The 25452-nt window shown below is 36.4% G+C and overlaps 1 protein-coding gene and 1 long non-coding RNA gene across 3 annotated transcripts; one reads left to right on the top strand and one right to left on the bottom strand.

The window, feature by feature from the left end:
* Nucleotides 1–347: 347 nt before the first annotated feature.
* LOC111908475 (cinnamoyl-CoA reductase 1) lies at nucleotides 348–9938 on the bottom strand. Of its 2 annotated transcripts, none has more exons than XM_023904302.3 (7): nucleotides 9671–9938; nucleotides 9416–9559; nucleotides 5177–5352; nucleotides 1860–2045; nucleotides 1626–1788; nucleotides 1044–1251; nucleotides 348–626 (listed from the first exon to the last, which is right to left on the bottom strand). In XM_023904302.3, exons 2-7 carry the CDS (start codon nucleotides 9519–9521, stop codon nucleotides 458–460), a joined length of 1008 nt encoding a protein of 335 aa, XP_023760070.1. In that variant the 5' UTR covers nucleotides 9522–9559; nucleotides 9671–9938; the 3' UTR covers nucleotides 348–457. The 2 variants fall into 2 exon arrangements, with proteins under 2 accessions (XP_023760070.1, XP_042754915.1); XM_042898981.2 differs by having other exon boundaries at nucleotides 1082–1251.
* Nucleotides 2109–2691, top strand: LOC128132152 (uncharacterized). Its single transcript, XR_008230112.1, has 2 exons — nucleotides 2109–2241; nucleotides 2583–2691. It is a non-coding gene; the product is annotated as an uncharacterized LOC128132152 (long non-coding RNA).
* Nucleotides 9939–25452: the final 15514 nt, after the last annotated feature.

Here is a 25452-nt window from a genome sequence, read left to right as displayed (position 1 = left end):
TCTTGTACAATATGGTAATTATTGAATAAGACTAGATCGTCAATGGAAATGTATGTTTGTAGCTACTTCCCTTAATTCACTTCTAGTTAAGAAACTACTCAAGTCTCCACTTTGGACATTTAAAAATAAATACAAATGATTAAGCTTTGAATTTCACAATTTATAGGAATGATTCAAAATTGGAGAGAAAGTCGTAGAAACAGTAAACAAAAATAGAATTATTTTCACATGTATCCTATTAAGACTTTAGAAGTCATATACTAACCTTTCTCTATAATCTAGAAGAAGTCTACAATATTTAAAAAAAAAAAAAAAAAAAAAATGTCCCATGCTCATCCACCCTATGGTTTAGGATTCAAAAGGTTATTTGGTTATTATACAAATAAGGATATTGTTTCATTTATTTTTTTAGGCACGCTATAAAACTGTGAATTCGAACATAAAGATGTGAGAAGATTCAAAACTTTATGTTAAGGGATATGCCATCCGTATTCAATAAACCGGCTTCTTCATAATTCTTGATTGAGTCTACAATGGTTTCCTCCAATGGCCTGTAATTCCATCCCAAATTTAACAACTTCTTCGTGTTGAATATCGCACGTTCAGCATTGTTTGGTTCTGTAAAACTGTAACTCCACAAGCAAAATTTATCACCACAATGATCCTGAGATGAGGACCTCAAAAACATATAAAAGAAAGGTAAATTATATTTGAAGAAATTCATACATGTAATGTGCCTAATTTGGGGCAATGACTCTTATGCTACTCACCTTTCACGCTGTTGTGAAAATATGAATTTGGCTTATGACTCTTGTACTAGTTAAATAAACAAATTTTCAAAGTGAAAATATGGATTTAGCTTTTTTTTTTGGGACATGGAAGTGTAGGCTGACTCGGGGGTTGTTAGAAAAATATTTTTTTTGTAGAAAACTCAAGCATCGATGGACCCCACATAGTCATAATAGGAGTTACACCCAAGATATTTACATATAAATGATATGGTATATTTAAAACCATAAAATGCTAAAAAAAAAAAAACTTACTTTTTGGGATAATCATAGTCAGGAAATATGTTTTGCACCTTTGCAACAAACTCCCTTGTCATAAGAGAGTATGAAGAGCATATATACCTCCCCTCGGATTCTTGTTTTTCATACAACAAGACAATTGCATTGGCCAAATCACGCACATCTACAACAGCCCGTTCTGCATCATCCGTCTTTTTTGTTCCATCACTTCTTCCATCGAGATCTTCAAAGAGATAATGAACAAAATCATGACATCTATATTGTTGAATTATGTCTTATAACTCATAATGTTTAGTTTCATCACAAAACATCTGTTAAAATTATATGTCATAAAAATTTTAATTTTTAGTTTCATAGTTAGTTAATGCTACTAGAAACTGATTTTATGAACTCTAAAACCAGTTTATTGGACTTTAATATTTATTTCTATGATTTTCACTTTAGATGCAAAAGTTAATGTTTTTCACACTCCATCTCTTCTACGACATTTGCATCCATTACAACTTTCACTTCGAAATTGGTTTATTTTATTTTTAAAGTATAATGAGTTCGAAAGCCAAAACGACATGCTAACTGTTAACAAACAAAAGCACTTGCCTTTTATGTAGCTCAAGAGAAGCAAACTACTAGCGTTTACTGTTGATTGTAACATTGGCCCAATGGTACCCGATGGACAAATAGTCACAACGTTCAATCCAACCTTTTTGGCATACTCCAAAGCCTCACGTTCGGCTAGAGTCTTGGATAAAGCATACCATCTCTAAAATCAATAGTAAAAAATGTCAAATATATTATTAACATAATAAATAATAGGTTTAATTAAATAGGTACCTCGTTAGTTTTGCAATATTCTACATCTGCCCAACAACTTTCATCCATTTCAAGGCCTTGTGGCCATTCAGGATTTAACATAGCACTAACCATCGAGGACACAACCACGACCTTTTTTACTTTAACCTCCAAACATGCATTCAATACGTTTCGTGTTCCTTTTATAGCTGGATCGAGGATTTCTGTCTGTAATGATACAAGAATAATTATAAGGTCCTACCAATTTTGTCATTATACAAGCGTATTTAAGATTTTATTTAACAAACTTAATATGAACATGACTTGAAAAAGAATGTTTGGGGAAACCATTAAGTCCTAACTTTTATAAAATTGCCCACTCTGAATTCTTAATGTGCCATCACTTTCTTTCTCAAATATTTAGGTGCTGTTTGTTTTTTCGAAGAGAAATTGCTTGAAGTCTGCGGACCACCTCTTCAATCCTCTGTAGCAGAAGAGGTGGAACAAACGGCTGCAGCATGTAATAAAAATTATGTTTGTTTTTTAACGTCTGCAGACTGCTGCAGTAAGTTAAACTAATGCGTGAAGAGGTTTGAAGCAGTTGGTTTAGTGCTGCGCCATGCAGCACACGCGCAGCAGTTTTTAAGTCACAAGTCTTCTGAAAAACAAACAGCTGCGAATGGCCAAGTGCTGCGCGTGTGCTGCGCGGTGCAGCAATAAGTGGTTTGAAGTGGTTTTTTTTTAAAAAAACAAACAGCACCTTAGATGTAGGTCACAATTATAAGTCAAGAAATAGTTTTGGTGCAAAATGATGTGAATTCTCTTTTTAAAAGCTCCCCAGACTGATAAAAGTGTACGTATATCATTCGTTGAACTTACGACGACAATAATTAAGTCATGAAAAATGTTATTGTAATAGTTATATTTGTCAAACAAAGTATATGTTAGTGAATACTAAACAAAGGATTATATACTTCTTTAATCGTAAAATAAATACAACAATTTTTTTGGTTGTCTATAGTATGAGTAACGTGATATTTAGTTTTAGGTAAACCTTTCGGGTTTTTTTTTTCTTTTTCAAAACGACTAACTCACACACACCCATTTAATGGTACTCCTAAATTTACACCTTTTCTCCACCATAGTACTCAACCCTCAACGTGTTGGGGAAGGACACATTTCCAACACTTCTTATACCGCTAGATCAAAGGCCTTTTACTCGTAAATCTTTTGTTTTAAACTTAACATTTTGCCCCGCAACAAAACTAGAATTTAATTTGGTCTACAATAGACCTCCATGTGTCATTTGTTAAATATGTGTAACAGCCCGAAATCTCAAAGTATTGTTAAATCACATTTTGGGGTGTTTTAAAGGGGGGACTCGGCGAGTAGGATCGCAGATCTGGTCGCGGGTTCGCGACTGGACTCGACGAGTCCAGATAGGGACTCGGCGAGTCTGCGCTGTTTAGCGTAAACCCTAGCCGTTCAGGTTTGGGGACGTATAAATGGGATCATTGGCCGTCGTTGTTTCCTTTTAGCTGCTGAGAAGAACCCTAAATCGGTTGGGGGCATCTAGAGCAAGGATTGAAGGCTATTGGTGATTTTGAAGAAGTTATTGTTCAAGAAGGGGAAGGTTTTGGCTAAAGGAACAACAAGGGAATCATGTTTTGAGGCTTGGGGACAAAGAGAGGGCATGATTCAGGTAACATTCCAGATTATATTCTGTTATGTGAATGTGTGCATGGATTAGGGTTTAAGGAACCCTTTTGTGATTAGATTAATGGTTACCCTTGTCCCCCAAACGATTGTAACCCTGTGTTGGGACCCTTGGAGGTCCAGAAGATCCCAGGTCTGTGCATTTCGGGAATTGGTGAAGGTTTTGGATTGAAATCCTTATGCCTTAGGTTAACATGGGAATTATGAGTCTTGGGGTGTAGCATGAGCACCTAAATGAAGGCCTTTTGTGATGGACCAGCTTAGGAGGACCAGACCTATGATTGGTCGGGACGATTCTGATCTTAGGAAGCAGTTTGATCGACTGCATGGCATGGACTCGCCGAGTCGGATGAGCAGACTCGGCGAGTAGCTTGAAGAATAGCTGGGACTCGTCGAGTTGTTCTTCAGACTCGGCGAGTGGAGTCGGGGTGGCCCCGCGATTCTTCCACGAGAAACTCGTCGAGTCAAGAGAGATACTCGACGAGTAGAAAGGGAACATCCAGGAATTTGTGAGGACGACTAGACTCGCCAAGTCGCCAGGGTACTCGCCGAGTCCAGTCGAGATGACCGTGGACCGTTGACCAGAGTTGACCTGTGTGTGATTTCTTAGGGTCAGTTAACGTGGAAGATAAAATTAATAAGAGATATATTGTTATAGGGAGCTTGTAGCTCGGCGGATCAGGTGCAAGTGATTTCAGGAGTTGCTAACTTCCAGCATCCACGAGGTGAGTCTTCTCACTATACTGTACCCGGAAGGTCGAATATGTTATGTGTTATGTATATATGCTATAAATGGAAAGTTAGTTGCTACGCGTGATATGCATGTTTATATGGGCCGGAAGGCAAAGTGTTATGTGACAGAAAGGTCAGGTATGATATATGATATATGTGCTTTATGTGTTAGAGTAAATGTATTATGTGCCGTATATGTTTTTGGGCCGGAAGGCAATATGTTATGGGCCGGAAGGCGAATACGTTATGAGTCGGAAGGCGATTATCTCATGGGCCGGAAGGCATTGTGCAGTGGACCGGAAGGTCAGGGCCTGGAAAGGCGTATGTGCGTAAGGTGTATATTGGGGAACTCACTAAGCTTCGTGCTTACAGTGTTTCATGTTATGTTGTTTTAGGTTCTTTCAGTAACGCGAGATGGCACCGGCTCGATTGTACACACCAAAGAAAGGGTTGTATTCTGGAGGATCCTGGTTTTCTACTAAGTGAAAATGGAACTATGTTTTTGTAATTCAAATGTGTATGAGATTTTAAACAAGTGTTTTAATATTAATTTGATTAATTAAATGAAAATTTTGCCTTGAAATTTACGGTGTTACAATATGGTAACTATTGCATTTATATTGGTACGAAAGAAATACATTGCTCCTCGTGTTTTCTCTTTTACGTCATTAGTGTCAATACACTTGAATTTAAATGAAAATGTAACGCCATTTGATATATATATATATATATATATATATATATATATATATATATATATATATATAATATATGTATACACATCTAAGTACGTTATTTGCTGTTGATATTTAACCTGTTTGCCTCATTCCTTTTTAGCTAAAAAAAATTATTTTACCATAACCTATGGCACACAACCCAAGTTGATTCATTTCCACACTTAAAAAGGTTACCTGAGGATCATCAAACTTAAGTGTACCAGGAACAGGAGATGCGATATGAAGAACCCCAGTGCAACCAGCAAATGCAGCACAAAGGCCTTCATAATCAAACAGATCTGCCTTGAAGAGATGCAACCTCTCTCCAGCATTCTCGAGTTTCTTCAAATGACCATTTTTTTCCTCATTACCTGAAAAAAATAAGTTGCCTTTTAAGAAAATTTTAAAAATACAATTATAGGTTGTGTAAAGTTTAATATTCTAAAATCAAATGTTTAGTGTGGGTTTGCGCCCCCAAATTGAAACATGGACCTCAGTTACGTTAAAAAAATGTTGGCTTAAATCATCCCATCAACTCATGATTATCTATTCTTAAAAGTTCATGAGTAATATATTGAGCCAAATGTTTTAATAAACATTTTTAAAGTTATTAACTTGAATATAGTTTATGCAACTTTGAACATATCTCACACGTTTTAATTTTAGTTTATACAATTGTACAGTTTGTACCAGGTTGACTTGTTAAAATTTATGTAAATGTTGAGTTAATTTACCACTTTTATCCATAGCAAAATTTGAATGCACCTTTTAAAAGTGATTTTGTGGTATTACATAATCTAAGGTGCTGTTTGTTTTTTCTGAGGCAAAATGTCTGCAGTCTGCGGACCACATCTGTAAACCTCTGCAGTAGAAGAGGTGGACCAAACGTCTGCAGTCTGAAAAAAGAAGACTGTTTGTTTTTTTAACATCTGCGGGCTATTAAAATAAACTGAAATCTAAATAAACTGAGTTTTTAAAACTTCAAAGCGAATTTTTTATATATTTTTACGACTTTCTTATAAATATATAACGAATCTGGATCAACTTTTATGTATTATTATATAAAAAATAAAAATAAAAATGGTATTAATTCATATACATATTTGATAAAAACCAACAACTTTGATTGTAAAGTTATAATTAAACATTATAATTAGTGATCAAAGAATTTGATACATAAATAGATGGAAATAAACTTCGATTTTTTCAAATAAATCTATTAAAAACGTACGATAAATATTTTCTTGAGAAATTGATGATACTCTATTAAATAAAGTTTTACAAAATTTTGGCAAAAAAATATAAGAATATATTATGATTTTTTTTTTCATATTTATATAAACAACTTCAACGACTATTATTATAATAAATTTTTATTTATAAATTTGTTAAAAATATCATGTTTGTATCGTCAAATGTTTTTTTTTTAAGTTTTGTAATTTTTTTTCATATTGTTTATCATTAATAAAGTTGGAAAAAATATAAATTAAAAAAAAAACTTAAAAAAAATAAAGATATATATGTTTTTTAAGCTAGAAGATGTCTGAAGATGTTAGAAGACTCTGGTCCACATCTGCGCCAAGAAGAGGGCGCGCAGACATTTTTAGGTCTGCAGTCTTCAAAAAAACAAACAGTCTGCGAAGACTAATGTCTGCGCGTCGTCTGCGCGGTGCAGACAGAAGACATCTCGCAGATCTGCAGACAAAAAACAAACACCACCTAAATAAACATGATCAACTATAATAAAATGGATTGTACAAGATGGAAAAAAAAAATTAAAAATGGATGTAAAAGTGTTAACTTAGAGAACCTCCGATTATCAACTTCATGTATAAAGTTTTTGTTTTTTGTTTGCTTTGTTCACATCACATTTCCAGTACTAACTATATCAAATAAAAAGTTATTAACTTAAATGTTCTCCAATCATTGCCCACTTATAATTTTTTTTTTTAAATTTACTAATTTACCCTCATCTTTATGAAATATTTTATAAAGTCCCCTAATCTAATTTGTTAGTATCTTTTTAGCACGTGTAATATTTATAAAATTAAAAATTTCTTTGATATAATATTAAATATAATTAATATACTTCAACATGCAGGTAGTTAAGTAGATGTAATATGCCAAGGCTTTTTTTCCAAGTAAAAGTGTTGATAAAATTATTATGTATATACTTATAAATAAAAACTGATTGAAATACCATGACCATTACCAATATGAATATTTAATAATGGAGATTAAAATGAAGAAAAAAAAATTATTCAAAAAACTAATAAAGCTTGAAAGGTTAAATATAATGTAGAGTAAAATGGAACATTATTGAATAAAGAGGTTAAGTGTACATAACATAAACACACACACAATAGGTTTAACATGCTGCAACTAGTTTATTTTTCGAGATTTTTTAGGTTTTAAATGTTTGATAATGCAACATATCATCTAAGTATTTAGGCTACTCATAATAATACTTAAACGAGCTTATGGAGTATTTCTAAAATTCTTCTTAGTATACTGTTTATTAACTATAAAAAGTTTCTTCCCCTTAAACCGTTGATTTGTATTTATAGTTGTACTTGTTTTAACTTTGAACAACTAAATCTCTTTCAAAAACAAAAAACTTTGAACAACTATTTTTTTTGTAATTTGTTAGTTAGATCTGATTTTTTTATTTACATTTTAAAATTTAAATGGTTCAACTTAGGTCCAAAGTGTTTATATAACATATTTGGTTGTAAACAAAATAAAGAGGTCAACTTGATGTCACTATGTTTGTATAGTCATGTTCCGCAAGCCATGTAATAAGTGTAAACTAAATGAGATGATATTTGAATTTACACTTGGGAAAAAAAAATGAAATTTGACGATTTATAATTTTGCTTGCTTTTTAAAGTGTTTGGGTAGTAGTTGGTTTCTTTAGAGTTAATGATGCCTGTATTTGATACTAATTTTAAAATTTCTATTTCTATAAGTCGTGAAGAAACATTATACTTGAAAAACTTGCAAATTTTCATCTTATTTAGAGGGTCTTTAGCTAAGGTTATTTAAGAAGCTTTTTAACTTATTACTAATTTTATGCATGTATAAGCTAAAACGAGTGTTTAGATAGAAACTTATTAAAAATTATGTTTTGATACTGCTATAAGTTAATAAGCTAATAAGTTTAAAAAATGTTTATCATTATTGATAAGCACTCCCAAATACCCTCTTAATGTACAAATGTATAATCGTTCATGTAGAAGTAATGGTCATAAATTTTCATGTTTTCAAATTACCATTTCATTTAATTTTAATCTAGGATTTTTCATAAGTATGAAGAATTAGTGCCTTACGTAAGAATATTACTGTATTTTTATTGATCTAATAATCATAATATTTTGTTCCATTCAACGTCCTATTTCAAAATCTATCAAGTTATTATGTATTTGTCTCGTAATCTTGAATTATTTTTCACATATAATTTTATGGTGTTTTATATTTCATGTCTAGTTTATCTTATGATTTTTACCAAACATTATTTTTTTTATTAGTCATCAGCATTTTCACCTAGTGTTCCAAACATATGAAGGGACCAATTTTTTCATAGAAAATGAAGCCCAAAATTTTACAATTTGAGCCTCATTCAATCATATAATTGATAGCCACTACCCCTACGGAAACTAGGTCAAGTAACTCTGTCATGTAAGAAAATCATAGTGAGCCTAAAAAAAGCATGCTCATCCTTAAAAATAAAAATGAAAATTGTTAGGTTTATTTAAAGAAATCCTTTGTGCTAAAAAGAGGCACCTACAAAAATGAAAAATGTGGATATCATTATTCTCCCGTAAATTAATTAAACAAAAGTCCATAGAAGCAGCTCATTGTGGGCCTACTTTTATCAAAATATATTAAAATAACTCCATACTTCCATAGGCATAACTCCACATTTGTGAAATGCTTGACATGTTTCTTTTTTAATCTGTTAACAAAATTCACGAGCACTATAATTTAAATTAAAAATTATTGTATGGAGTATGGTTCATCCTGTTCAACACGAGCACTATAATTTAAAATAATTCAAATCAATATCAAGGCAAATCTTTCTTGGCCTAATTTTTCACTCGATCACCAAATTTTAGCATAATCTGCAGGCGATCGAAGACAGATCCCAAGCACTTAACGCCTAATTTTTCAACATAAACAACAACCCTAACTAGGAACAAGAGGATTCCAGCGAATAGACGATGAATGAGGATGAATAAAGGTCGGTTGGTGAAAAAATTTCGATCGGAAAGTAGGAAATAGCTAGTAAATGAACATCGAACGCCTAAGGTATCATAAACAATATTCATCCGTTTTCAGCAGAAAGGGAAACAATCAAGTAATTACAAGTTTGATTAAAACCAAAATCAAAGTAAATACATAGTAGAAAGAAGGAATTCGAATGAAAAATCTTACCTGGATCTCTTACAGTGCCATGGACGATGTAACCTTTGGAGAGCAAAAGCTTGACAACCCATGACGCGATATAACCTGCTGCTCCTGTTACACAAACTCTCTCCATTTCTTTCTTCTCTCTCTGGGTTTTCGTGTATATTTCCACTGTTTAAAGAGGATTTTTATAAGCACACAAATACAAATTTTGGGATCGTGACTGACAATTGTAAATTTTATATTATTATATTAACAGATTATTTTTTTATTTTGATTGACCTTGGAGAAAGGGATGTCATAATTGGGATGATTCCGTCAACACTCCATCACCGGCGGCAGTGGAGCTGCGGTAGTAAAGAGAAGAGAGAACGGCGCTGGAATATTAAAAGAGAGATTATTAGGAGTTTTTTTTTAATTATATAAATATTTAAGTGAGTAAAAGAAGATAGAAAAAAAAAATAGGAAAGCAAAATAGTATTTTCAAATGCATTTAAATTTTAGAGTAATCAAAATTGGATAATATTTTCAATTTTGGACTAATCATACCCAAAAAAAAAAAAAAAACAAAAAAAAAATGTACTCAAAGTGCATTTTTTGGTAAACCAAAATGACTAATTTATTCTAGGGCTAATGTCATAAAAACTCTCAAGTTTTTAGGGTTTTGTCGGTTTTGACCAAAGTTGAATTTTATGTCCGTTTTTACCCTAACATTTTCCAAAAAATATTCGATTTTACCCTTTTACCGGTGATAACAGGTTACTATTAAATTAGCTTCGCAAAAAAACCCTTAAGTTGATGGTTTTTTACGTTTTTACCCTTAAGTTTATATTTTTTTTTTACACTTTTACCTTTTGCATTTTTTTTTCATATTATATGTATTCATGTAGAAAATTTATATTTATTAATTAAGTATTGTATTTACATTTTTTAATGTTATTTCTTCATATATATATATATATATATATATATATATATATATATATATATATATATATATATATATATATATATATATGTGTGTGTGTGTGTGTATGTATGGCTTTTTTCTTGGATAAACCATTTAAGATGTAAAAAAATGCAAATTAAAACGTTTTTAGAACTACAAGTACATATTTTTATGCATTTAAAAATATACATGTCAATAAAAAAACTTGTTGAATCATAAACATGTTTATATAAGTATATACATATAATCTAAGAAGTGTAACTATGTATTTTGATATATGTTTTTTTATTTTTAAGTATAAATATATTTTTAGAAGTATAGATACATATTTATATATAATAATGTAAATATATATATATATATATATATATATATATATATATCTTTTTAAATGGTATAACCTTGCAAACACACACACACAAACAAACATATATATATATATATATATATATATATATATATATATATATATATATATATATATATATAACATTACAAAAATATAAATACAATATTTAATTAAACATTTTTTCATATATAAATACGATTTTTCTACATGAATACCTATATTATGAAAAAAATACTTAGGGTAAAAGTGTAAAAAAAAATTATAAACTTGAGGGTAAAAATGCAAAAAAAAAGGTAAACTTAAGGGCATTTTTGCAAATTTAATATAATGATAACCTGAAAAACCTATTATTACCGGTAAAAAGGTAAAACCGAACACTTTTTGGAAAATGTTAGGGTAAAATCGGACATAAAATTCAATTTTGGGCAAAACCGACAAAATCCTTTAAACTTGAAGGTTTTTATGACATTAACCATTTATTTTATATATATTTAATTCTTTTCATAAGTACATAACTCCTACCACCTTTGACTTATCCAACCTTTGTCTTATATATAAACAGATGAATATTCGCACCCTATTCGTAATACAACAATATATTTGAAATCTTTATAAATATATGTTTTATAAATATATCAATGACGTTGTTAAGGAAAATACCATAAAAGCCATAATATTTTTACGTGTAATTGAGAAAAGTTATTAATTTTTTTTACTCTGGCTACAAATGGGACATACAGTTATCACTCTAGCCTTTTTAACGATTTTTATGGTTAACTTTGTTAATTTTTTTTTTTTTGCAAAATCAATCATAAAAGTTCAAATTTGGTCTCTATAGCTTGCAAAAAATTACACTATATGTTCAAAACTCGGTTTTATGTTTTTTAACGTTTTTATTTTTTACCTTTTAGTTAAAACTAAACTTGTTTTTTATATATTTTTCGTTTTTTATATTTTTCGTATTTTTTTTAATTTTTTTTCGTTAGCAGCGGTGCAGCAGTGGCTTCCGGCTTCAACAATGGAACGGCGGCGGCTAGAGGATGAGAGGTGATAAGGTGGTGACTGAAGAAGTGAAGTAGGGTTAGGGTTTGAATAAGAGGAGGTGACGGGTTTATCCCGTCCATTTTCAAACTATTAAGCCAAAACATGCTTTTGGTCCATCCTTTCCAAATTTTTTCAAAATTGATCCATAAATTACCATTCAGCCCTTAGCTACCAAAATCCTTTCAATTTAAGCCCAATAACTACAAAATAAGTCCAAATGTTTTATCCTTAGCCGCGTGCTCAAATATTCTTTATACAACAAACCCCGAAAGTACCATTCCTCACCAAACCCTTTATTTAAATTTCATTTATCGGAATAAAATAATATTTAAAATATATTCTCGGATTTAAGGTTTTTTCCGAAACGGGATGTTACATTTTATATTGTCAAATTCATATTGAAGAATACTACAACATTTATTTAGATTATTTTGGCTAACAATCAACTAATTTTTATTTCTATTTTTGTGTCGCACTCGAAACTTCGAAAAATCATAACTTCCTTATAAGAAGTCAGATTTAAGCGTTCTTTATATGAATGTTTTCCTAATTATGATTACTGTAATTTTCGTTTAGACCACTTAGGCTAATTAGCAACCTATTTTCAATTCACTTTTTATGACACAGGTAGTCGTATCAGTTTGAACACGAAACTTAGATAATTCATAACTTCCTCATACGAAGTCATATTTAAGTGTTCGTTATATCCACACGCTCATGATTACGACTATTACAACTTTCACTAAGATTATTTATCCTAAATATATTTTATCGCTTCAACGATAAATTTTATATTAAGGTTTTCTACAAATATTATATAATCCTAATATTTGTCCACTTAACATGTATACGATAAATATTTATGTCTCACAAAACATATGAAAAACAATTACTCTAATCAACGATTTTAATTGTTCAATAAAATATATAATTATTATTATTATACCTTAAACGTCTAGCCCAAAAATGCAGACGTTATACATTAGGATTCCATACGGTCCTCATCATGGAATACGTTTTTGCTAATGTCGGTAATATCAACAGGTCATCTTATGATTACATAGTTGTACGTAATCAAGAATGAGATAAACATTCAAATAAATTCCACAACCTAAGGCCCTAATCAAACAAGAACATGCAATAAGGTAGAATTCTAAGTCTATCTAATCCTAATTTCATACAACCTTTTAGCATACACTTAACACCATATCAATATTAGCATGGACTTCGAGTATCATAAAGCAAGCAACACATAAGGCACCAAGGCATCCCTACTATTCAGACAATTCTAACATGAAATTATTGAGCATATCCTTATCCTACATTCTAGCATACATTTCTAATAATTGATATGCCATCATATATAATAAATATGGATATATTGGGAATTACTTTCTTTTTAGCATCGACTAACTGCATGTATCACATATTTCTTTTTTTATAAATGTAAGTTATATTGGAGAACAATGTTCACAGACTCAAAGCAAGAATCAGACAAGGACATGCAATGAGAACGACTCCACATTCTCTACCCAACCAACTTCTTTCAAAAAATTTATAAAAAATTACTTTTCAAAAAGGTTTATAAGATCTTTTAAATCTCATTTTGAGTTTAGACTCACATAATGGTTTTCCAAAACCCTCAAACTAAGACTCTGATACCAAGTTGTAATCTTCCAAATTTCAAACGAAAATTTTCTTTTAAAAAGACATAAGTAAAATATCTAAAACCATTTTTTCATAAAAGACTGAGGTACCAAATAGTTTTATCATCTCAAAAACATATCATAAAACTGTATTAAAACTATCACAAAAACAATGGAAGTCGAAATTATAAAATCAACGTCAATACAGATGTGGTACAGTCACGTTGGGCCCTTCCCCATGTGTAGCACCTGGTTCTTGGTATGCATTTCTTTTATTTTTATCTAAGTATTATGCATTTTTGGCATTGGACTCCGCGAGTTGAAGGACCAACTCGTCGAGTAGAAGTGTGATGGGACGTGGGATTTAAGCGATGGACTCGACGAGTAGACGATGTCTAGACAAAACCCTAATCCGAGGGTTTGCACCCTATTTAAGCAATGTTATGTCGACCACAACGTCCCTTATGCTCCCAAAACACCCCTCATTGAAACCCTAGATGTTATTGAAGCAATCTAAGCCTTGTTGGTGGATTTTGGTGCTTGTGGTCTTAAGGAGGAAGGAGAAAAGCTTGAGGAAGCAAGTAGAGACCAAGGGAACCTGAGTTTGTGCACCTTCTACAGCTCATTGAAGGTAAAAAGTTGTAACCTTGCTCATTCATTTGTTAGATCCCTCTTTAGGGAGATTTAGGGCTTTTATAAGCCATTTTTGGTGGCCAACCATGTTTGTAAACATGGTTGGGGGTTAAAGCTTCGGAATCACATCATTAAAGGAGTCACTAGGCAGATTTGGGTGGCTTTTGCACCCATGAAAGGTCCCATGCACCATAGGAGCTTGTGTTATGTCTTTTTGAGCTCAAAGTCCCATGCAAGCACGTAAAGTTTGTAACTTTACGTGCTAGATCGATTGGAGAAGCTTGGATCTATCTTTTGATCAAAGGTTGTACATCAGAAATCGAGGATTTAGAGTGTGGACGTGACCGACTCGGCGAGTCCGTTCTTGGACTCGACGAGTCCGAGGCTTTGAGCCCCATATATGTTGAGGGTCAAAGGAACCCAGTTGAGTGTTAGAAGGGTTGTAAGCGGACAGAAAGAGTTACCCAATGCATTGAACATGATTTTAGACCTGGAGTTCATGGGACTCGACGAGTGCAAGAACAGACTCGGCGAGTCTAAGGCAATCTCCTTAAGATTGGAGATGAACTCGACGAGTTGTTCATCAACTCGGCGAGTCGAGGACAGGACTTGTTCATCAGATTAAGGTGGACTCAACGAGTTGTTCATCAAATCGGCGAGTCGGATGAGTTTCATGCGATGTTCATATGAGAGAGGAACTCGTCGAGTTGACGGCCCAACTCGACGAGTCGGGTCATGGATGAGGACGAGTAAAGGGTGAGGGACTCGGCGAGTTGACGGCACTCGACGAGTCAGGTTAACTTGAAGTTGACTTTGACTGGACTTGTGTTGACTTGAAGGTTGTCGTGTAGGGATTGAGGAGTCGAAGGGAGTCGACTTGTGCGCCGAGGATAATTCAAACACTGCACGACATTGAGGTGAGTTACCTTCCAGTAGGGGTGGATCTAAGGCCACAATGTCGGCCCACCAAAAAGGGGTATTTAGAAGATAATGGTCTTTGTGATAATTATCTTGGTCTGGTTATCTGTTGGTTATGAGATTTATCTGGATGATATGTTATGTGTATAGTAGGTATTAGTTTCCCTAATAGTGGTCCTTAGGACCCAAGGGTAGGTCAGTACCCGGAAATGTCTGACTGTATGTTTATAACTACTGATTGTATGCTAGTGGTAGGGGGTGGAATAGTCCCCAGTTACCGGTTGAAAGATACCGATGATGGATATCAGTTGAAAGATACTGATGTTGATTACCGATCGAAAGATACCGATGATGGTTATCGTTTGAAAGATACCGATGAAGGTTACCGGTTGAAAGATACCGATGAGGGTTATCGGTTGAAAGATACCGACGGTATTGTATAGTATGTGGTATGATGGGGGAACTCACTAAGCTTTGTGCTTACAGTTTTGGTTTTGGTTTCAGTTGCCTCTTCGTCGAAGAGGAAGGAGTCGGCGGTGTAGCATCGCATCACACACACACTCATGGTTTCCGCAAGGAGTTTTTGGGACTGTACTATGATTTTCATTACTTTTGACGTTATGGTTTGGGACACAACAATATGATTTTGTGACGTGTTGTTTATTTGACAATATTTTGGTAAAAATGTTTATGGAATTGTTAATTCAAAAATGAAATTTTCGGGCTTGAATTTTGAGATGTTACAAGTTGGTATCAGAGCCCTGGTTTGAGGGATTCGAACACACCCTCAGGGGTGTCTGGACTCAAACTAAGGGACTAAAAGATTTTTACAAGGAAAATGGTTTTCTAAATTCTAAATGGAAGGATTTTAAGAAAGACGAAGTGTGTGATGCATGCGACCAGCCGGGCTCAAGTAAGTTTTCCCCAAGATACCCATACTTGCTATGTTATGTTATATGGTTTTGATTCAAAAAACTGCATGCTAGAATAGGACTAAGGATCTAGGAGGATGCCTTGTGTGCCGGATATATAATTATAAGAAATGCATGCTAGTTAGGGATAAGGGTCTAGGGAGGATGCCTTATATGCATGTTGTATGAGCTGTATGCTAGGACTGTTTAGTCAGCAGTAGGATGACATGTGTAGGTTATGCCTGGTTTGGTTACTCAATGAACGAATGTTGCTTGCTTTGTGTTATGGGGGTTCAAACCAGCTCCAACTAACTAAGGAGCGGATATGTAACAGTATCCGCAAGCTAGTTAGGGGAGGTGGTGGGGACTCCTAGTGCAGCTGATGGCGGGGAGTAGGTCAGAGATTGCCCTAAGGAAGCCCAGGATGAGGTCAGTGGAAAGGGTATCGGAAAAAGGGACTTGGCGAAGTCGAAGCAATCCTTGAAGAAAAGTACGGGTAGATGTGGAAGGTAGTATGGGCCCGTACTACTGAAAGCAGAGAACCCGTACTCGAATCAAGGAAGGCCTAGATGGAACCTGGAAACTTGGAAAGTGTGTGAGACCTCTAAAAGGTATATGTGACCCTAACAATCGTATGTTTATTTTTAGAATGGTGGTCACGCGACAAAGAGCAAGAGGTTCAGGATCTGGGTCGGGATCGGGCTCGGGCGCAGGATCCAAGCATGTGGATGATGGGTTACGTGAGTTCATCGCGTTCGAGATCACGAGGGGTATCCTTGATGCAACGCCGGTAATCTTCGGGTCGATCAAGGAAGGGATCATTAAGCTGATGGAGGATCGCCTCTGGGCGTTCAGGAGTGACTTGGCGACCATTCATTCGGGGCCACGCATACTGTCCTTTAAGGACTTCAGAGGGAGTGGTGTGCCAGATTTCCATGGGGTGAAGGACCCCATTGCTTCTAGGAGATGGATCGCAAACATCGATTCTGCGCATCTGAAGAGCTTCTGCACGGAAGGGTCGAAGGTCCGTTTCACTGCAGGGTGTTTGAGAGACAAGGCCATAGATTGGTGGGAGTCGGTTGGTGACTCTCTGGGAGCCTCGGCTGTTGAGGCTATGACCTGGTCAGACTTTGTGACTAGATTCTGGGCGGAATTTGCACCAGCTGTGGAGATTTAGCAGCTGGCCAGGGAGTTCTTGGATATGAGACAGACTACGGAGACTGTAGCGGAGATCACCGCCAAGTTCCGGTAGAGGGCATTATTGGTGCCTCAATATGCGGGTGATGAGGATATGAAGAGGACCCGCTACCATAACATGCTACGAGCTGACATCTGAGAGCATGTCAGTTTCTCAGCTTGCCCTACCCTGGATTCCATGATTGCTAGGGCTAGGGAAAGGGAGATTGATCTGGAGAACATCCAGAAGAGGAAGGCAGTGGAGGGGCTGACGATGGGGGCTTCGGGGAAGAAGCCCAAGGGATCCGATGGTAGGCCAAAAGGCCAGTCAGGGCGGGAATGTTGTGGGAAATGCGGTCGGTCACACGAGGGAGCTTGTCGCACTGGGCCAGGTTCAGGCTGCTATAAGTGCGACAAGGGTGGACATTTTGGCAGAGACTGTATTGCACTTACTCCTACGATTTAGATATCTTACCTGATTTGCTTTCATTGCAATTAGAAGGGCCATAAAAAGGCCAATTGCCCTAGATTGACAGCAGCAACAGTGACGCCGACTCCAACGACAGCACGGGTTGTGGATGGCTGAAAGGCCAAGTTGGAGGCTCCAGTGGTTCAGAGTCGAGCATTTCAGCTGACAGCCGAGGAGGCACGCGTTGCACCTGATGTGGTGACGGTTATGATTTCTTATTTTATGTTTTTATGTGATGTCGCTGTGATTTTAATATATTATGTGCCTTGCTTAGTGAAACATCCCAAAATATGACCCAAAATTTTTTTGTTTAATAATTACTAAAAAACACCATGATAATATCATAAGGTGAAACTCGTACGTCAATATCTCAAAAACAATAGCAAAGTGTTATGAGTAAACTGTATCAAGACTGTATCAAATCACATCTATGAAAAACTAAAAACAACTCCCAGGACAACTGAAGCTGTGGTGTGTGCGATGCCATCAACCCAAGCTCTTCCCTTTGCTTGCGGAAGTACCTGAAACCAAAACTGAAACTATAAGCACGAAGCTTAGCGAGCTCCCCGAAACTACCACATACCATACAATACATATAAACACATACTGGGCCTTGCCCATTGCATCGGACCGAAGTCCAGAAACTGCATCGGACCGAAGTCCGGAACAAACCAAGGCCTTGCCCTCTGCATCGGACCGAAGTCCGGAACTACTGAGGCCTTGCCTCCTGCATCGGACCGAAATCCGGAACTAACTGCATCAGACCGAAGTCCGGAACTAACTGCATCGGACCGAAGTCCGAAACTGACTGCATCAGACGAAGTCCGGAACTACTGAACATAGCATAGCATAAACATATCAACTAGCATTAACACATAAACTGCATACTGCATCGGGTTGTAACCCGGAACACATAACACATAAATCCCGTCTGAGCCACGAAGGCATCAAACATACTAAAATCTGCATCAGACCGTAGTCCGGAAACTACTACTAGCTAAACGGGCCGGCATTGTGGCCTTAGACCCATCCCTACTGGAAGGAAACTCACCTTGTGATATGGCTGCTAAGTGTATGGCTCTGTAAGCTATGTGCTGTTGCTCCGGTATCTCCCCGGCTATAATTCCACAAATACACTCAATCAAATGCTAATAACTGCATTGGGGTAAAATGACTCTTTTACCCCTGGCTAAAGTCAACTCTCCTGGTCAAAGTCAACTTACAGTTGACCTGACTCGCCGAGTTGGGCCACCAACTCGTCGTGTCCCTACTCTCACTTCTCAACCCCATTCGCTGCTACTCGACGAGTATGGCATAAACTCGACGAGTTCCCTTTCGATTCTAGAACTCAGGCTATCTGCATCCGACTCGACGAGTTGTTCTTAAATCTATGAAGATTGCCTTAGACTCACCGAGTTGTATGAACAACTCGTCGAGTCCCTCCATTACCGAGTCTAACCTCCGACTCACTGAGTCCATTCTACTACTCACTGGTCCCCACTCGAAATCACTCAAAAGGGGAAAGATCGGGGACTCGCTGCTCGACTCCTCGAGTCCGAAGAACGACTTGCCGAGTCGCATGCATGCAGTTACTAAAAACTCGATTCTGCTCAAAACCACTGCATACAATTTATGGATCTGAGTTTCTAAGGCTTGTTTACCACGTAAAGTTTCCAAATTTACGTGTACATACGCATGAAAAGGGATTTAAAGGTTGAAAAGGCACTTAAATGAGTAGATCTAGGGTTATCATGCAAAAATGGCTCCATAAAGGTGTTAGATCTACGTTTTTGGAACTAAAACATGGCTAGATCCGAAGGCTAATCAACCCAATGTGATCTCTCTACTATAAACAAGCTAAGAAATGGATAAAATGGACTAAATGTGCTTATAATGGAGAATCAATCATAGAAACAGAAGGAAATCTGATTATTACCTCAATTAGCTCTGTAGTGGTGCAAGATCTTGGATCTTCTTCTACTCCTTTGGATCTAGCCTCCTTTTTCTCTTCAAAACTTCAAGATTCACACAAGTAATGCTCAAATACTCAAGGGAATGGTTAGGGTTTGCTAAATGATGCTCTAAGGGTGAAGGAGACGAGTTTGGGACTCATAAGATGGTTTAACTAGGGTGCAAACCCGGGGATTTAGGGTTTCTACCTGGCAGGCGGACTCGCCGAGTCCCGAATATGGACTCGTCGAGTCGCCGATCTATACGCTGCTCAAGATCCCGTCTCTACTCGACGAGTCTGGCAATAGACTCGCCGAGTCCCTCTTGAAACTTCTAAATAAATAACATGAAAACAACATACCAGAGACGGGTCATTACAATTCTCCCCCACTTGACTCATACTTTGTCCTCGAATTCTGCTACGGTTGAATCTACAAATAACTCTGGATAGTGCTCTCTCATCTCATCCTTAGCCTCCCACGTCCACTCAGACCCCTTCCGGTGCTCCCACTGCACCTTCACTAGCTGAATTACCTTGTTCCTCAAGGTCTTTGTCTTCCGGTCCAGAATCGTGACCGGCCTCTCAATATAATTCAGGCTGCTATCAACCTGAATATCTTCTAAGGGAATAACTGCTGACTCATCCACCAAACACTTCCTCAACTGAGACACATGGAAAGTGTTGTGGATCTGGCTAATCTCTGCTGGAAGATCCAACCGATAAGCAACCCGACCCACCTGGGCCAAAACCCTGAAAGGACCAATGAACCTGGGGCCCAGCTTGCCCGTCTTTCGAAACCCGATGACAACCTTCCAAGGTGAGACCTTCAGAAGGACCATGTCGCCTACCCGGAACTCCAAGTCTGAACGCCTCCTGTCGGCGTAGCTTGATGTGCACAAAAGTACCCACTAATTTTAATATTTATAACCTAACAAACTAAGACTAACTATGCACTTATAGGCAGTGTACCTAGTCAGATTACAATATAGCTTAGGTAAGTCAGGTGTCGATCACAGGGAACGGTGTTACTAATTAACCTAATTACTATTAAATTAACCTAATTTATTAATAAATTTAATAAGGGGGTTTTATCTGATTTTTCAAGATCAGATGAACTTAATCAAATTAATAAAAAAACACTCTTGCTTAGTTGAATCCACTTCTTCCTTATGGCTAGCTAATGATTATGGTTTATTAAGTTGGGTTTTAGTTATATTAGTAATTTAGTTCTATCTTACCAATAAGTAACTAATTCATGTTAAACCATGTATGTTCACACATAATTAAACACAGAACTAATTGTGAATGTAGATATGCTATGTAAGATTTGTTGTATAAACGCAATTATGATCACAATTCACGTTCTCTAGCACAGCTAAGATTTATTTAGCCTAATTACTAACTAAGATTGGTCAATCCTAGCTCTAACAATTCAATGTTCACTAAATTATTAGGTAAACAAGTTCATGTAGTTTCATGGTCACTAAGCTACACAGAACATGCAATCTAGCAATTAGATAAGCAAATAATAACATGCTAGGTTATACAAATCAAACACAAGCAACTCTTACCAACTTAAATTAATCCATAAACATATAACTATTCATAAGTTCAAAGCTTCATCTAGCTAAGCAAAAGTAGCTAGATTTAGCTGCTCATCATAGTAATTAAACTAACACAGCTAAAACTAATGAAAAACATGTTTATAATCAACTAAATATAAAACTTTACTTCTTTTGGTGTTGAAATCCCTCTTCCAGGACCTTCCTTCTTCTCTGAAACGTCTCCTGGAACTCCTTTTCTTCTGCCAAAAGTTCCTTTATTCGTAATAATAGAAGAACTTGTATAATCCTCAAAAACCTGCGCCACGTCGTGGCCATATGCGCCACGTCATGGGTTGTAAGTAATACGTATCCTTCAAGGAAATCCTCCGCGTCGCGATGTTTATCTTCTGGAACACCCATGCCACGTCGTGAATTAAGTTCTTATTATGAAATTATTATTTTCTTGTCTTCCAAGCCTCCCATGTTCCCCATTTTGTCACCTCTGGTCCCTCTCTTCGAAAATCCTTTGTATTGACTGAAAATATCAATTAAAACTCATAAGTATCACTATTCTGCACATATTATCAATTTATTAATAAAAATGCACTTAAATATTGCCTAAAAATAAGTATAAATATGGAAATATCAAAATACCCCACACTTAGGCTTTGCTTGCCCTCAAGCAAATTTACACTTAATTCTTAATTACTAACACTACACAGAACAATCTGACTCTAGTTCAGCCATTATGCCAAGACCTCAACGCATGCATTTGTGTCTAAAATTTTCCTAAAGTACCCCCCATACTTTAAATACTCACAATCTTCATAAACACTTGCCCACTTTTTCCGAACAATGCTCATTTTATGCAACCCTCCGAATCCATCCTCAGAAAACCTCCTAACCTCAAGGTATTTTTAGTTGAGCAACCTAAGCATACATAATCTAGAATTACAATTTATGATACCACTATGGAGCTTCCTTTGAATTCTTCATTTCTCTGACATTCTGATCTTCGATTTCTTTGAATTCAACACCTTATTTGAATTGATTTCTGGTATCTTCAACTTTTTGGATTTCTTCAGAATTTTGATCTTTTGATCTTCACTTTATTTGCTCCAAAATTCTCCAAACTTTTTCGTAATTCTCTCTTTCTTTTTTTTCCTTTTTCTTTTTACATGTACCTCTCTTTTTCCGCTCAAAACCTACATGCTTAAGCAGAGGCGCTCAACCTCAACCTTTATTGGTTAATGATAATAATTTTCCTGGATACATTTCAGGTTTAGGCTGCTAAACATATTGCATCCTTCAAACCGAGCGGGGTTATGTTTTTGTTCCATGATTTCACTAAAATAAGGGAAGCCACAAATGCACTATAACGTATATTGGCTCAACTAAACATTTGAACATTCATCGGATCATCCCACATAATTCTAGCAATTATAGCTCAAATTATTATTACTAGATTCAATTAATAAAAATTTTGAATTTTCAAAATTTCCTATCAATTCAGTTTTTCTACCCCTACCCCACACTTATTTCATACAATGCCCTCATTGTATGTATAAAAACAAATCAAAATTAAAGAAAAGGGAGAAAAAGGAACAGACTCCCCTGGAATAACGGCATGAGCATCTCGAAAAGTGTGGAAAATGCGGAATTGGACTTCCAAAAATAGAAACTCGGTGTAGAACAAGACTCGAACTTCAATTCGTCAAAGTGGGTATTGATAATGAAAAAAATATGGCAATGATATACTGGATCACGTCGTGGCATATATCTGGACACGTCGTGATTCGGGTGTAAACTACGAACACCATAATGCTGAACTATTACAAACTGCAAGCGTGCAACGACGTGGCATAAGGAATTCACGTCGTGGAACTAAGCATCAGTAGAAAATGACGTATTGGCGTTATTTACTCTAGCAGCGTTGACCAATGGCTAACTGGTGTCCGACACTTCTATGCAAATATATGTCCCAATTAGAACCTCTCTCCTAATATACCCCATACTTATCTTGAATTGTGGGATCGGACTCACAACTCAAAGCTTCCTTGACTAGACAAACACGACTCGAAAGATAACCGGCTATGCTCCTTAGAATTCCAACGCTAATCTGAAAAGGTAGAACAACCCAAAAGAAACAAAAAGTAACATCATAGTTTTAATAAGGTTTTACATCACACACCAAAGTAAAAAAAAAACAAAAAAAAACTACTAAATAAAATGAAATCAATCATCATCTTGATCTTGTGCTCCACTTGGTCCTGCCTCATCATTTTGCGGACGCCATAACTCCTCCCATGTCAGAAAATAGGGATACTACGGTGGCATAGCAGGTGGTCGGGTCACACCCAAATGTGAATAAATACCCTCGGTAAGCTGGGTATGGTAAATTGCATGACCCCGTAGATTATCCAAATATGTTCCAACCCAACTCTGAAAAGGGTCGGTGGGCACTCCCTGCACATACTGCGAAGCAGCACGCTCTCACTCGACCTCGCCTCTAGCCCGCACATTTCGACGCCTCGGCCTAACGGGTGGTTGCTGTCCCGGCTGCCCCTCCTCTTCCTCGTCATCTATTGGTGGTATCATAAAACGACCCCCGATATTCACCACTGCTCGCATCACACCCAAGACTTGAATGGTCAAGTTGGTATCCGAGAATCGAGTAAGATTCCTCACAAAGTCATGGGTCAAAATATGATATGACCTAGCCAGGCGAGTAACCAAATGCCCCCCAGTAATCGGGCTCCCAGGCCTAGAATTGGCCGCTTTCTTCCCCATAAACCTTGCCAACATATAAGGCAAATCACAGCAAACCCCCGGGGTAATAAGAGTCCATAAATAAAATAGATTCTGGATGGGGACCTTGTCACCATGATGCTTGTGATTGATTGAAAACGTGATGAGGCGGTGCAAAAATCGGAAAACAGGATTCCGAATTTGTGACTCACTCGAGTCACGAGTGTTGTATTCATGGTTAGAAATGCCCCTCCAAAACTGCACATCCAAGGTACCCGGAGCAAAATTCCGCACACATCCAAGCAAGAAAGGGATAAAAAACGGAGATTGCGTCTCCACTTCCGTATAGAGCCCCATGCGCCAAGCAAATTCCCAAAGGCTACACTCACGATATACACCACCCAAACGAAAAACAAGTGCTCTATTGTAGGTGGCATCAAGGGTGCGTTCTTCAAAACATACGGTAGAAAAAAATTCTACCGATAATTCCCGGTACACGGGTTCTTGAATGGTGAATAAATTCCTCCACCCGTGACAAGTAAACGAAAATTGATCTCCAACATAAGTCTTTGACCAATAACGTCCCAGCTCTGCTACCATGCCCACTCCACCTAGCCATCCCCAATCAATAATCGGGGCTATTGCAAACTCCCTGTTGTATAACCATCCAAGCCGATTCTCGTAGGTTGTTAGCAACGGTCGGGGAATGTTTTGAGGAAACTGGTATAAAGGATGTATGCTTGCGACATCTATCGGGTCTTCTTCCTGCGGAACAGCTCTTCGTGGTCCCATTTCTGCAATCAGAACAAACCAAAACAGCAAACAACCAACACATTAAACAGTTTATATATTTTGACAGAAGTCACGATGTGGCCAGGCTGTGCCACGTCGTGGGTCGCGTCGTTCACAACTTGTGGGTCGATCTAATTGCATGCGATTTCTACTAAAATCAATGGTTGGGGTTTGTTCCTATGGCCATTAAAGGTATATTTAATCTAAAATTAACCATTAGATTCAACCAATTTCGTGAATCATACAAGCCCTAACCATGAAAACTTGAAATTAGAAGAATTGCTACAAAATAATAAGGAAAACACGTACCAAATAGATTAATTGGCAAGATCTTGCAAGGAAATTAGCAGTAGAATACGAAATTAGTTGTGGGGTTACAATGTTTCCGTTCGTGCGGCAGCCTCACAAGTGGGAATGAGAATTATCAGTCAAAGGGTTTTAACAACTGGTCCCCCCTGATTTTTAAGGGCCACGACGTGGCGGGTTATTCCCACGTCGTGGAACTTAAATTGTTTTTTTCCTCAGTCACGCATTCCCTTTTTCCCACGACGTGGCTGGGCTATGCCCACGTCGTGGAAACTGCCAGATGCAAAAGTCTCAATAATGTTTATCATATTAATTAATTAATTTGCATATCAATCATTATTTAAAGTTCCCTACAGCTAATTTTCTACTTGTTACCGTTTTTTATAGATGATGAATCGATGTCTTTCCTACTTAAAAAAAAAAAAAAGAAAATTTTTAAAAAGAAAATGCAAACCAAACTCGGGTTGCCTCCCGAGAAGCGCTTCTTTTTCTTGGAGTCTTGAGCTGGACTCCGTGCCTTCTACGTTGAATCTTCGGAAGAGTCCTCCACCAAGATCTTTTGTTCCTTGAACCGCCTTTTGTAAGCTTGAACTCTCCTTTTATACGCCTTCTTTGAATTCTCCTTTTT

This window comes from Lactuca sativa, chromosome 2 (genome assembly GCF_002870075.4).
Source record: "Lactuca sativa cultivar Salinas chromosome 2, Lsat_Salinas_v11, whole genome shotgun sequence".
NCBI classification, from domain to species: domain Eukaryota; kingdom Viridiplantae; phylum Streptophyta; class Magnoliopsida; order Asterales; family Asteraceae; genus Lactuca; species Lactuca sativa.
The sequence above is the reverse complement of the archived record's forward strand: the minus strand, read 5'-3'. Positions and strand labels throughout refer to the sequence as shown.